A 14,235-nucleotide genomic window follows, 5' to 3' on the forward strand; every position below is an offset into this window, starting at 1 on the left:
TTAAAATAAAAAGAAGGATCGTAGAAGGAAATCATATGATATTTAAGACACTATGGCAAGATATTAAAAAAGAGGATATCTTTTGGTAGAGATTAATTGTGATTTTGTGAGTGAGCAAGTTCTTTTATTACAAAGAATCGGTTTGTGATTTTGCATTCCTTAAAAACCCGTGGTTTGTTAAAAGAGAAACGTTCCCGTCATCCCCTGCGACAAGTCCCCAATTTAATTAGGAATGAATCTCTAATGGCATCGGAATTGAAGGAGAAGTTGCGCGAATTGGTGAAGGCCATCGTGGACTCCGACGACTACTCTCTTCAAGCCGCCGACGAAGCCATCGCCACACTTTCGTCTCTCAAACATTTGAAGTCGCCGGACGACTTTCCTCTTCCTCCCCAATTTCGCTGCCCCATTTCAACCCAATTGATGTCCGATCCCGTTATCTTATCCACCGGCCAGGTTTCTTACTTTACTTTCGTTACCATTTTCAATTCCCTTTTGAAATTAGAAAGAAAGTATCCTAATTTCGTTGTGTGCTTGCTTCTTCAGACTTATGATAGGCCATTTATTCAGAGGTGGTTGAATGAGGGTCACCGAACATGTCCTCAGACACAGCAGGTTCTGTCTCACACTATTCTAACTCCCAATTACTTGGTCCGAGACATGATTCTCCAGTGGTGTAGGGACCGTGGAATTGACTTACCTGGCCCTGTTAAGGACATTGATGAAGCTGTCACCAATGCGGATAGAAACCATTTGAATTCTTTGCTTCGTAAGTTGCAGTTGTCTGTTCCTGATCAGAAAGAAGCTGCCAAGGAGCTTCGCCTTTTGACAAAGCGAATGCCTTCCATTCGAACCCTTGTTGGGGAGTCCAGTGATGTCATTCCGCAGTTGCTGAGTCCGTTATCGTCGCCCGGTGCGGCTTCTACTGATCCTGATCTCCACGAGGACTTGATCACCACTATTCTGAATCTCTCAATCCATGATGATAATAAGAAGGTGTTCGCCACGGATCCTGCGGTGATTTCTCTGCTTATTGATGCCCTGAAATGTGGAACAATTCAAACAAGGAGTAATGCCGCGGCCACTATTTTCACCTTGTCTGCGATTGATTCCAACAAGCACATCATTGGAGAATCTGGGGCTATTAAACATTTGCTTGAGCTTTTGGATGAGGGACAACCATTCGCCATGAAAGATGCTGCTTCGGCCATATTTAACCTTTGTCTTGTGCACGAGAATAAGGGGAGGACCGTTCGAGATGGGGCAGTTCGGGTTATTCTGAACAAGATGATGGACCACATACTAGTTGATGAGTTGTTGGCTATATTGGCACTGCTCTCCAGCCATCCTAAGGCTGTTGAAGAAATGGGTGATTTTGATGCTGTTCCTTTGTTATTGGGGATTATTAGGGAGAGCACATCTGAGAGGAGCAAGGAAAATTGTGTTGCAATTCTATATACAATCTGTTTTAGTGATAGAACAAAGTTAAAGGAAATTAGAGAAGAAGAAAAGGCCAATGGTACACTGTCAAAGCTTGCAAAATGTGGAACTTCAAGGGCAAAAAGGAAGGCTAATGGTATTCTCGAGAGGCTTAATAGATCCCCCTCCTTAACTCACACTGCTTAGTTCCAGGATTAGAAAATCACCTCTTTTTGTTAATAGTCTTCTCGTGTTCTTCTGTAAAAACCATCTCGGGTAGCTGTAAAAATGGGAAAGAGAAGTTCACATATTACGTACAGTGTCTTACTTACAATCAGGGTGAATGAGCAAAGAGTTTTTTTTTTTTTTACTTCTTCCTTTATTTCATTTCTGTTTGATTCTTTATCCCTTTGAAAAAGCTATTTTCTTTGCTAAAGGTACTATATTCATCCATTTTCTCATTGCCCGACTGCCGGTGATTGATGTTTTTGATATCTAAATTTGTAAGTATTCTCCACTTGTTTGTCGCATAGCCAACCAACTTTGAGTGCTGACAAAGTGTCTGTTTGTATTTTGTTAATGGCGCTATTGTATTGTATTGTATTGTATTTGTATGTGGTCTTGGTTGCTGGTAACTTGGTATCATAGCGTGAGTGGGGTAGGGGAGGGGCTCCTTCTGTTTTCATACCCTCGCCAACTATTGAAGAGTGTCGGCACCGTGTTTGTTGCTCTATCTTTTCCGAACTTTCTTTTTTTTACACTTTTTATGCACCAATTAGTGGAGCGATTGCCATAGGTTTATGAATAGATGATATAAGCCAACAGATTGTGGTCCAATTGGTAAGGAAGAAACTCATATCCCACAAAAACGTGAGTTCGATTTTCGCTTTTGATATTAGAACCTTGTTTGGTGAGTAATTTGTAAGCGTTTTTTAGTCTTGAGTCTCTTCTAATCCTAATGAGTTCTCTCGAATCCAACTCACTTAAATTTTTCCCAATAAAAAAATGAATTGATGATATAAGATGGTCACAACTTTCAAGTTTCATCATCATCTCTAAACTGAGAGGAGTAGAATTTTGAACTTTTTTTTATAAGGTAGTGATAGCCACTAGCATTATATATTTCCATAAGCTTCACCGGCATGCTAGAATATTCAAAGTTACTGAGGTCATGCATGCTTAACAATTCAGATTCTTAATCATGCTGAGTTCTGACTGCTGACTAACTTTTTATTCCATCGAATGTGTTTCGTTTCGTTAACTTGTTCCAACCGTCTATCGCAACGTCACAAGGAAGGAACAGAAACAGTGATTTGGTCACATATAAAATGAAGAGTGAGAGAAAATTAGGACGATTCAGGCTGAGTACTGTGATCGTGCCTTTCTATACTAAGGTTCTTTGTACCTAGAGTTTTTATTTCATTCATTAGTCGCAATGATAATGATTACTTCAATAAAAAATAACATTGCCATTATTGTCGCTTATTATACTATGTTTGCTGCAAAAGGTTGGTGAGTAGAGTGACGAGCTTAGTCACAGAATTCAATTAAGTCCAAAGGGATGGCTGGTTTTTGGTTGAAGTAGATTGATTTTTAACTTTTTAGTTTTAAAGCAATTTCAGAAAGAGTAACTTGTATGGAAGTTTTTTTGCATATAAAATACCCTTAAAGGAGCTCACGTGGACAGAAAAATAGTAAGCAACAGTTATTAGTAAAAATAACCAGTGATAACTGCTAAGTTACTGTGGGTTGGTATTTATATCCAAAAAAAAGTTGGATTGGTACAAGCCTTTAAGGGTTTGGAACTAACTGTTATGCTTTTCATGAACGTTTGCATTACTTCTGAAGTTACTAAAATCTTGTTTGCTGGGTAATTCTTCTCATAGAGTTCTCTAGCATTCCGGAGCTATTCGAGTGGCTTTAATTTAAGTTTGTATAGTAAAACTCTAAAAGGACCTGTGATTGCTATTCCAACATGTCATTAGCATCTTGTATGGTAATCAGGCTAAAGCAACTCTCATCAGTTAGCTACATCTTACGCGTATTGTGGATAGACCAATATTTGTGTTCAAATTTGAAAAATAATTAGTATAAGACGACAAAAATAAAATGCAAGCAAGCAGAGAAACATTTTTGGCAAAATTGACTTCAATAAAATAATAACAAAAACGAATGGATAATAATAGAGTATAAAGTTGAGATGGAAGCAAGACAAATGTAGATGGGGAGGAATTTGAAAGGTCCTTTTCGTGGGCACTATAAAACGCCACCCACTGGTCCGAAAAAAAGCTGTTGTTCGTGACGGAGTCACTCACGGGCTCCACACCGCTTGTTCCAAAGTAAAGTATGAGAAGCACCGTTCATTATTGTTATTGGTAGATGGCCCAAGATGGAAAATTCAGGAATCTTAAGTAATGGAACGCTCTGTCACTTTTCTGGCTACTGTCTAGGAGATAATCATAACGACCAACGGGGTATCAACCCCACTTCATATTCAATTTCATGCCTTTGAATCTTATTCTATTTACGGAGCACATTTTTCCTGTGACCCATTTAACTTTAATATACTACTATTATTGTATGTGCGTGTCATTGGTGGAGTTTAAAACTTTAAATTGTTCAAACAATGTTTACAGTGAATTTCCAAATTTAACTTTCTTATCATCTAAGTTATTAGAGAATGTTGATTTTAAAAGCATCTTAATCTAATTAATACTATATAATTATCATCAAAGCATTACTAGTATAACTATAAAGCGAAACTGTCTAAGTATACCATCTTTTCCCCTCCTTTTTTGAGTTTTCTTTTAAGTGGTCCTTAATTACGGAGTGAGTGGGAACGCATCGTTCTGAGATAGACAAGCAAACAGCCGAGGATGATACAATCACCAACATGCAAACACAAAAATTATTATTATTATTATTATTACATTGGAAAAAGTATACTCTCGGACCAAAAAAAAATATTTGACACACTCAAACCGAACACATCCTTCAATCACATATTCACATATGTCTCGAATAGTACAGCCTTCAACACGCACAAGCAACAAGTATTATTTAGTTGTGATTATCATCATTAAATCTACTTAAGAGTAATCACTCAATTAGGGATACTTAAACATTGATAATTGTGATGTGATAGACCTAAAAACCTCAGGTCCAACAAGTTATTATAAAGAGGAATGAACACAGGTAAGAAGACAGATTCATTCTCACCTACTTATTATGTATCATTAATAACCGAACCCCCTCACTTGAACGTTGGAATATCTTTTGCAGGTGCGCTTCATTTTTTGCTCTGCCAAATATTCATACACTCAAATCCTCAACAAAGAAACAACAAGCAAATGACCTAGACACATTTAGATTAGAAGATCCTTTGAGAGAAGGATAAGTACCCGATTAATTCATGAAAAGAACAATTGTTATTATATTTATATATAGAATAACATCATAAGCTTTTAAATAATGTTTTATCAACATTTAATATTAATCTACATCCTGGAAGAGAAATAATACTGTATTAAGCATTTCGAGTTTTCCTCCCTGATTTGCTCAAATCCACGTGATTTTGAACAATATCTTAATAACAGTATCTAATTACAGTGTTTCCTAAAGGCATATGACATTGTACACCAATTTCTGGGTCATCAATTCGCAACTAACAAGCGGATGTTCCGCACAGAACAACAATTTATTTTATTTGGTCAAATTGAATTTCAAGTGTCCACACCTTGCATGTCAAGAAGGAAGTTGCTTATATTCTGGTAAACGTAGTATGCCTTTAATTTGACATCCTTGAAAATGGTGGAAGGAATGAATCAGGCTTCTTGATTGAAGATGGGCATGGGCTATTTGAGTCGTAAGGGGAAAGGGACGTTGCGACTATTTAAGGATATTATGACCTTAAGTCAGAGCAGAAATAAGAAACCACAAGAAAGCGTGGAAAGAGACATCGCGTAGATAGAAATAGAAAAGGGTATCGGTACTTTAATAATTCAGATCCAATCCGGCTAGGGAATTTCTTTGTGCACCTGAGTTTTTCTTATACACCCAGTACTTTTTAGTTTTTTTTCTAAACTTATTCCTGCTAATAAATGGATTCATAATTCGTAAGAGACTTACGGATTCGTAATTAGTTTACAAATTCGTAATTCGTAAGCTTACGGATTCGTAATCCGTAAGAGATTTACATGTAATCTGCATATGGATTGATAATTTGTATGTTGACTTTTGTAGTACTAGAACGACACTCTAACCAATTAAACTAATAGACTAATTATGTTATAAAACAATTAATATCTCTATATATAACATTAAATTTTTTAATGTACATAATAAATTTTGTGACAATTAATTTTGATCTAATAATTAATTTGTTTACATAAATATAAGTTTCATAAAAAATTATATATGTAAACAAATTAATTATTAAATCAAAATTAATTGTACACAGCCCGTATGTGCCACTAGAACTCCGCGTGGGCCTTAGTGGGCCAATGTGCTTCCTCCGTTGCGGCCCAACTCCCAAAACCTTAGAAGAAGTTGTGCAGGCGTCGAAATCATCATTGATATTGTGCTTGATGGCGTAGTCGTTATTGTTGATGCATCCTCGTCGGAGTGGAAGATGACATCCTTAGCTTAGAGAGAGAATGGGTGGGGTCGCGGTCAAGAAAGGCTGGTGGCTTTTGATCTGCAAGAGATATGGGTTTGAATCTGGGGTTGCATTGTTTTGGGAGGGTCCTTCAGATATTTGTTCTTGGTCTAGTGAGAGAAGAGGAGAAGTATAAGGGAGAAAGTAACGGGTAAGTGTGGGGGATTGGGGAGGAACAGAGGAGCTGAAGTTTTTTTTTTTAGCATTATATATTTTTTTAAAAAAAGATGAAGATATACATGTAATTTACTTTTAAAAATTTAACAGAAGTTAACCATGGTTAGGGAAGAGAAATGTCTGAAAAATGAGAGAATGTACATGTAATTAGTGTAAGTCTTAGAGGATATTACTGTAATTTTTTTAAAAATAAGGTTTTTTCTTAATGACTTACTAAATTTAGAGCAACTATAACGATGAAAGATCAATATATCATATATCTTTTATATATATATATATATATATATATATATTATAATTAGTATAACTCATAAACTATTAAAAAAACAATTGAGTTGCTTGTTAAAGCAGCTTTTCCTTTTTATTTGTTTATTTCTCTCTTGTACTTCAAGTAATTATTATTAAGTGGTATTACAGCTGGTCTTAATCCATTTTTACTTAACATGTAATTAAGTATTAGTATTTTCTTAAAACTAAAAAACTTAAATTCATAACATTTGTTAGGATCATTGATAACAATGATTTAATATCATCTAATAGTTTTTCCTTGTACTAAATTGTTATGCAAAATATTTTGAGCAAAATTGTAGGATTCATTTAAGAAATTTTTAAAATTGTTAAATTCTTCATGTTATGAATGATAATAAAAATAACATGACATCACAATAAAATATAAACAAATGTAAAATATTGTATTGTTTATAACATTTCACATGAATTACATGATTAAATATGTTTTGTTGTGCTTGTGCAAGCTAGAAACACATCCAATCACATTGAAGGCAATTGAAAAGAAAAGAAAAAAAAACTGAAGTAATGAATAAGATTAAAAGAAATTACAATTCTTATTAGCTGCTAATAGTTATTCTACTGACTTGTAAAACTATAGCAATCGTATAATGAAGGTGGGCAGAGCATATGAGTATCAAAATTAATTCCATAACGAATCAATCACCCAAGGTTTGGTAAAAAATTAAAATTGTTGAAATTAGTTGTTGAATTTTTTGCGGAGAAGGGTAGCACGCAAATCGGCAACATCAACCTCCTTGATGTTTTCCGGTTTGTAGTAACCGGTGACGGGATCTGGCACCCAGGAAACCTTGTATGATGAGACACCTTTGTCTTCCCCTGATTTGGGTGCTATGGAGGCAACTCCTCCCCTTGTTGCGCTTTGAGAGTAGCCACGTCTGTTCAAAAACCATATAATTAATTAACAATCATAACAAGGACGATTAAAAGATCGTGTAGGAAACGATTAGGGTGGGGTATGTACCTGGTGAGAGTGTTGGAGAATCCGTCTAGCACGAGAGCGGAGAAAGTCTTGGCGTTAGCGATAGAACGAGCCATTGGTGATTAAATTAATTAAGATAAGGGATCAGAAAAACACAAGCTCTCCACAGTCAAAGTTTGATGGAAGAAGAGCTAGGGATCTCGTCCATTATATAGGAGGGACTGGGATATGCGTATGTAATAAGGAGGAAATACAAGGCAATTTCGGTGCATGATTAAGCCAGGAACAATATTAGACGCGTGATTTTAAGGAAAGGGCCCACCTCAAATAATGGAAAGACCAAAGAAAGAGGTGGGAAAGTGAGAATGCTGTGATACAATTGAAAACTTAGGACCTAGTCATATATCGAGTCAATGGTGGTGTGAGCTGAACCTGCCCATACACACAAGACATCATCATCATCATGTGCTAGTGTTCCATACGCATCAAATTTAGGAGAACCTTCCTAATTCCTTCGCTCCAAACTGTGCTTTTTGGGCAATCAATGGAACCTTGAACTTAAATTCCTCGTTACCCAATCAAACACGATCAATATATATTCCCGGTATTTGATTCACCTTTTTTTTAATATTAATCATTGGTTAGATGAGATGGGATCGAGCAAGGATGAGGGAGAATAATGTTGAATCTGCCTCAGACCCAAGCAACACAAACTAAAGCCAAAAGGTGAAAACATATTTATGCGGATATTTTCTTTCATTTTTCTGAATATTGTTTAGATGAAATTATACAAATTGAAACAATAGAAGACATAATGCCCTTCCTTGAATTGTGTGGTTCTTGGCTTCTTGCATAGTTTCCCAAATCACGTACGATATAACTTTTGGTGCCAAAGTATAAAGCCTGAACTGAAACATACCCATTTCATATTTCACTCATTGTTATGGATTTGTCTTTTTGTCACAACCACGAATGGCATTTTCACCAGTTAAGGGAATTAAGAACCAATCACACGCAACATCTCAACTACCAGGCTGCACCGGGAGATCGAAATAACAAGTGAAAATCTCTCTTCTAGTTCTAGATTTGCCCCTTTAATTTGGAATTTCTCCCGTCTAACCAGAAAATAGTGCAAAGCTTTTTTACCAAGAGAAGGATGGTTCAAACGTATCATGGAAGAATGAAGATAACTTTGTAAAATAAACTCTGGTTAGAAGATATCGAGAAGGTCAAAGTCAAAGGATGATAAGCATATGTACGCAATGGAATTTTGGTATCCTAATCAAAACAGGCTCTAGTCTCAGTCACTTGATCCCTTAAGCAACGACGGAGGACTAATATTCAGTTCAATTTCATACCTTACCAAGTCTTTTGGATATCGAGTGAGATGGAATGTAATACAACCAAGAGCAATGAAATGATACGAAATATAATTATATTTCATATTTGGGATAGGATCAATTGAGACCAAGAACTTTGACACCAAATCTCATCCATTAATTTTAATTTAATCTACCGCTTCTTATTAACTTATTAACAATTTTACTCAATAGTTTTATTTATTTATTAGTTTATTTAAAATAATAAGAAAAGATATAAGTGAAGAGATAAATTCTTGTTGTTATATATATATATATATATATATATCAATTTCTATTTATTATATTATTATTAGAATTTTCCTTTTTAAAATATTTTTTAAGAATTATTATTTTTAAATATTAATTAAATAAAATAATTGTGTCACTAAATTACTTTTTGGATTTATTTTAATATATTCCTTTCTAATGAAAATATTAATTTTAATAAAACTGCATTAGAATTTTATACTTATTATATTTTCAGTGTTACATCTTTTTAAATTAAATTTTTATTTCTTTTATTTCAATTATTTTACAAAAAATAACGTGTCTTAATTTCTCTGATATATAAAATATTCTATAAATTGCATAACATCTATGTTTTTAGTGATAAATTTAATTATTCGTAGTAGATAAAATTAAACTTGCTATATTATATGTATAAAAAAAATCAACTTGATATAAATATGTTTTAAAAGTCAGTTTCCAAAAAAAAAGTATGTTTTAAAAATACCAAAAATCTAAAAGAGGACACATTTACCAATATGAGGGTTGCATTTAGCATTTTTTTAAAATCTTTTTCTGGTTCTTGATTTATTAACATATTGGGCCAATCAAATGTAATTTGTGTGCAGACATTGTTAGGTCCACCAGCAGAAGAAAGACCAAAGTCCAACGGTTTTGAAAATCAGGTGCAGCTTCCCCCGCCGTAGCTTAGGGTTTTACTTTAGACCCGTCGTGGAGCAAAACTTTACATTTTGAGACCGCAAAATGTCTGAAGTGAATGCGACCCCTGAAATTCCTCAAAGCAACACCATCTACATCAACAACCTCAACGAGAAAATTAAGATTGATGGTACGCTATTTGTTTCGTGTTTCCGCGACTTCAATTTCCGATGGATTATACGTTTTCTGAGTTGTCGTATGTTGTTGGATGCAGAGTTGAAGAAGTCTCTGAACGCTGTTTTCACTCAGTTCGGGAAGATACTTGAGGTGTTAGCTTTCAAAACCCTAAAGCACAAAGGTCAAGCTTGGGTGGTCTTTGAAGATGCCTCTTCTGCTTCCAACGCCCTAAGGCAAATGCAAGGTTTCCCCTTCTATGATAAGCCCATGGTATCATATCATATTGCTCCTTTTTATCTTCTATTTCGCTTTTCAACGTAAATTGTTATCTTCAGTTTTATGTAGAAATAGCCTAGAACTTTAGGAAAAACTGATACCAAGGACTGAGTACAACTTGTCCATATATTTATCCTCAATGTCAAGGATCCATTGACTACAAATGCAATTATGGTTAATTTAACAAAGACAACTCAGTGGTTTACCATTTTGCCCAAATTAACCATGTTATAGTTTATGGGGCCTCGATGATACACCTCATCTCATCCTCAATAAGTTCCAAAGGAAAATTGTCATTATAATTCTATCGACCAAGCTTTGATCACAACTTGCTTGTTTATTTTACTTTGTCTCCTTACTTTCTGCTGCTGCTGCTTCATATATACTACATTTTTCTCTCAATTTGTGTCATGCTATAGAACTTGTTCTTTTGGAGAAACTGAGTTTGATATTTCCATTTATCCAGAGAATACAGTATGCAAAGACCAAATCTGATATAATAGCAAAAGCAGATGGTACTTTCGTTCCTAGGGAAAAACGAAAGAGGCATGATGACAAAGGTATAACACTCTTAAGCTCTTTATTCTTTTTATTTAAGGATGTTCACCGTAATGTTTTAATTAGTTCATCTCTTAGTGAGGGCCCGAATCTCTGAATGCTCTGACAATGACAATAAGGGCCAATATATTTCATGCAACTGTCTAACCTTGAAAATCAAAAGATTATTCTGTTTTTTTTGGGCTATTGTCTCCCCTTGAAAATAGATTATTCTTTTTCATGCATCTGTCACATGGCTAAAGGTTGAAATGGATTTCGTGCTTTTGTAACTGATAATATTGAAGAAGGAAAAGTTCTAATAAACTTTATTTCTGACTCCAGCCTGCCTTTAGGCTCCTAAGGCATGTGTAGTTATTTTATGGATCATATAAATTTACCTGTTTTTATTAAATGTGTTACATAATTAATAAACAATCGCTTTACATGAAAGTGTGGCCTTTTTTCATTTTGTAATATTTATGTTTCTGTCCTCTTGAAACAGCCTCTTTGCTTATGCAAGAGTAAGGTTGCATACAATGACCCTCTCCATACCTTTGCATAGTGAGGAGCCTTTTGGCACCTTTTATTATTATGTCCTCAAGGGACAGGCTCATCCTATACTGTTGAGCATCTAGGTGGATGCAACTCATTCACTGAAAAGCTGTGTTGTATGGACCATGGAAGTGTTCTTGTTTTAGTACACACATTACATAATCAATAAACAACTTTTCATGGAAGTAACCTTGTTAAGTTTTGTTGCAGCCAAAAAGCGGAAGGACCAACATGATGCTAATTTAGCTGGAATGGGCCTGAATCCAGCTTATGCTGGTGCTTATGGTGCAGCACCTGCTGTAAGTTTCTTCTGCCACTGTAGCTTTTTTTTTTTTTGGGGGGGGGGGGGGGGGGGCAACCATCAATGGTCATGTTAAAGACCTACTAATATGATTGCCGTTCTCTTTTTAATTTAGCACCTTTAGTTTGTCTCTAACATGAAAGTTGTTTCAAGTTTGTTCGTTTGACTTCAAAAAAATTAGATTTTCTGATAGATGCCTTTGAAAGGAAAAGGAGAAAATGTTTTTGTAGTAGAATGTGAGCTAGGGAGAGAGATTGTTATCATCTGTAGATAATATGATGAGATGACACACCAACTATTTTAAATCAAGTAATTCAAATAAACAGAAGCATGAACAACCTTGTGTTATATTCTTTCTGGTCACCGTGTTTGCTTAGCTTCTTCTATATTTGTTACGATGCCCTTTCTAATACTGGAACTCTCCCAGATAGCTTATCCAGGCGGTGCAAAATCTATGGTACCTGAGGCTCCTGCACCACCAAATAATATTCTCTTTATTCAGAATCTTCCCAATGACTCAACTCCCATGATGCTGCAAATGCTCTTTCTTCAATATCCTGGATTTAAGGAAGTTAGAATGGTTGAAACAAAGCCAGGGATTGCCTTTGTGGAATATGGAGATGAAATGCAATCCACAGTGGCTATGCAGACGCTGCAAGGTTTCAAGATAACCCCACAAAACCCCATGTTGATAACTTATGCCAAGAAATAGACAGTGGTTTCTTGAACTTATGAGAAAGGCAGGAATCACATCTTCAACATGGAGGTTTTAATCCATCTAATTCAGTGGTCTATCTTAATTGGTATTTATTGCTTCGTGTATGATTGTAGTTAGGGATAATAACTTTGCCATTTTTATACAAATATGTATTTAAAAAAATACTGTTTCAAATTTATCTGTTACAAAACTATTTCTCTTTCTAGAATTGTCATTTGTCATGCTTTTGTCTCGATGAAGATTACCTGCTATCATTTGCTGGATGAACGCTCAGTACGTAAATACACGATGTCTTCTTCCTTGTGCATGTGTATACAATCATGTTGGTTGTCCTCTTGTGAGTTGTGACGTCAATCTCTGCTTAATTTTTGAAATTTTGGTGTTTTATTTGTCCCTACATTGGCCAAAAGTAGAATAAAAAGTAAAAAGCCTTTTCAATGTCTAACAAAGATTCTAAAAGCCGAGAATTTGGATTTTCTGCACATGGTGCAAATTGCAATCAAACCCGAAAGTACCAGTGCTTTTCGTTTGTACAAATCAAATGAAGTTTAAATGAATATTTTCTTTAACTGCATCAACAGTCATTCTTTAACTGCATAAAACCCAAGCAAGCCTTTTCGCGCTCTATTGACTACTGTCACATAAGTAGTTTTTGACTATGTTAACTCTATAAATAGGACCCACCTGAAAAAACAAATTGCTCGGCTAAGTTCATCAATTAAAGTCTAAGTTGATTTCTTATACTACCTTAAACTTTTGTACTGGTATACCCTATGCAAGTCACGTACGTAGGATGCCATGATTCCAGTCCCATGTTTCCCGTCTTGTGGTCTCTACTCTCCATGGATGTTGGCGAATAAGGGGCAACTTTCTTACTCTGATGTTAATGATATTAATTAGTTTCATTAATCTAAGGGTTGGTCCGTATGGGTGACCTAGAGGAAAACAGAATGAGGTCATGGTATTGGCTCCATACTGGCAATATAATAAGTCTTTAATCACATGTGACTAGGTTTGGGTTCGGAGCAAATAAGTTGAAAAGATTTTTCAGTTCTCAAGTTTAATGGACAAGGAACGAAGCATTTTTTTGTTGCGCTGCTGTTCCTTTTCCTGAAGCATAGTCAAAAACACACATCAAGTGCCGTAGAATTTTAGCCGTCTGGGAGCATGGTTGAGTCTCACATGATATGTGTTTGATTAATAAGAGAGTATGACCAAATAAAGCTTTTATTGCATACCAAATGTAAGATGCACACACCAATATTGAAGTCCTTAGATTTGACAGTGATCTCATCAACTCAAGAATCTATGCTTTTCTTGCACAAGATAGAGAGCATGGCAATATGAAAGTGATAACAGTTCCAAGCCATCTTTTAAATGACACCAAAGATATACTCTTTCCTTACATTGACCTCATCCAACTCTTTAATGCATCAGACGTAAGCCCTTATGAAAAATTTGGTATCCACTGTGACAGGCAAGGCAAACACCATTGCACTTTGTTTTTTTAACCTTTGCGCACATTTCAACTTATATGGCAGTGGACGATTCACCAAATCGAAATGATGGCCGCAACGTGACCTATGTTGAAAGTTGAAACTCACTAATATTTACCCCAATGTCTGACGGCACAGATTCCCGCATGCTGTGGACTAGACTTTCAATCTGCTCTGAACAGAGTTTGGTCATAAATAAATAATTATGCATTAAGGGTGAGTCATAAGTGCATTACAAAGAATAATGAGCTTTGAATTTGATTAATATTAACCCCAGACAAGCGATATGCAAATGTATATACTCTATACTAGTATAATTATGTAAATATGTGCATTTTTGGTTTGCAGTGTAAAATGTTGTGGTACACGTTCAAATATAAATTTCACGTATAAAAATAAAATAAACATAAAAGTAAGGGTTGGCAAAATGACTTTGCATCAAATGTAA

General features: G+C 35.3%; 3 protein-coding genes across 3 annotated transcripts; 2 read left to right on the forward strand and 1 right to left on the reverse strand.

Moving 5' to 3' along the window:
- The first annotated feature begins 59 nt into the window (after positions 1 to 59).
- Positions 60 to 1,855, forward strand: LOC100806619 (U-box domain-containing protein 9). Its single transcript, XM_003520806.5, has 2 exons — positions 60 to 456; positions 547 to 1,855. Exons 1-2 carry the CDS (start codon positions 244 to 246, stop codon positions 1,624 to 1,626), a joined length of 1,293 nt encoding a protein of 430 aa, XP_003520854.1. The 5' UTR covers positions 60 to 243; the 3' UTR covers positions 1,627 to 1,855.
- Positions 1,856 to 6,926: 5,071 nt separating this feature from the next.
- Positions 6,927 to 7,668, reverse strand: LOC547566 (indole-3-acetic acid induced protein ARG-2 homolog). The gene is made up of 2 exons (NM_001251544.2): positions 7,527 to 7,668; positions 6,927 to 7,440 (listed from the first exon to the last, which is right to left on the reverse strand). Exons 1-2 carry the CDS (start codon positions 7,598 to 7,600, stop codon positions 7,242 to 7,244), a joined length of 273 nt encoding a protein of 90 aa, NP_001238473.2. The 5' UTR covers positions 7,601 to 7,668; the 3' UTR covers positions 6,927 to 7,241.
- A 2,142-nt stretch (positions 7,669 to 9,810) lies between these two features.
- Positions 9,811 to 12,560, forward strand: LOC100500002 (putative spliceosomal protein U1A). The gene is made up of 5 exons (NM_001248524.2): positions 9,811 to 9,920; positions 10,005 to 10,177; positions 10,650 to 10,743; positions 11,483 to 11,571; positions 12,001 to 12,560. Exons 1-5 carry the CDS (start codon positions 9,836 to 9,838, stop codon positions 12,283 to 12,285), a joined length of 726 nt encoding a protein of 241 aa, NP_001235453.2. The 5' UTR covers positions 9,811 to 9,835; the 3' UTR covers positions 12,286 to 12,560.
- The last annotated feature ends 1,675 nt before the right edge of the window (positions 12,561 to 14,235 follow it).

This window comes from Glycine max, chromosome 3 (assembly GCF_000004515.6).
Source record: "Glycine max cultivar Williams 82 chromosome 3, Glycine_max_v4.0, whole genome shotgun sequence".
Lineage (NCBI taxonomy): Eukaryota > Viridiplantae > Streptophyta > Magnoliopsida > Fabales > Fabaceae > Glycine > Glycine max.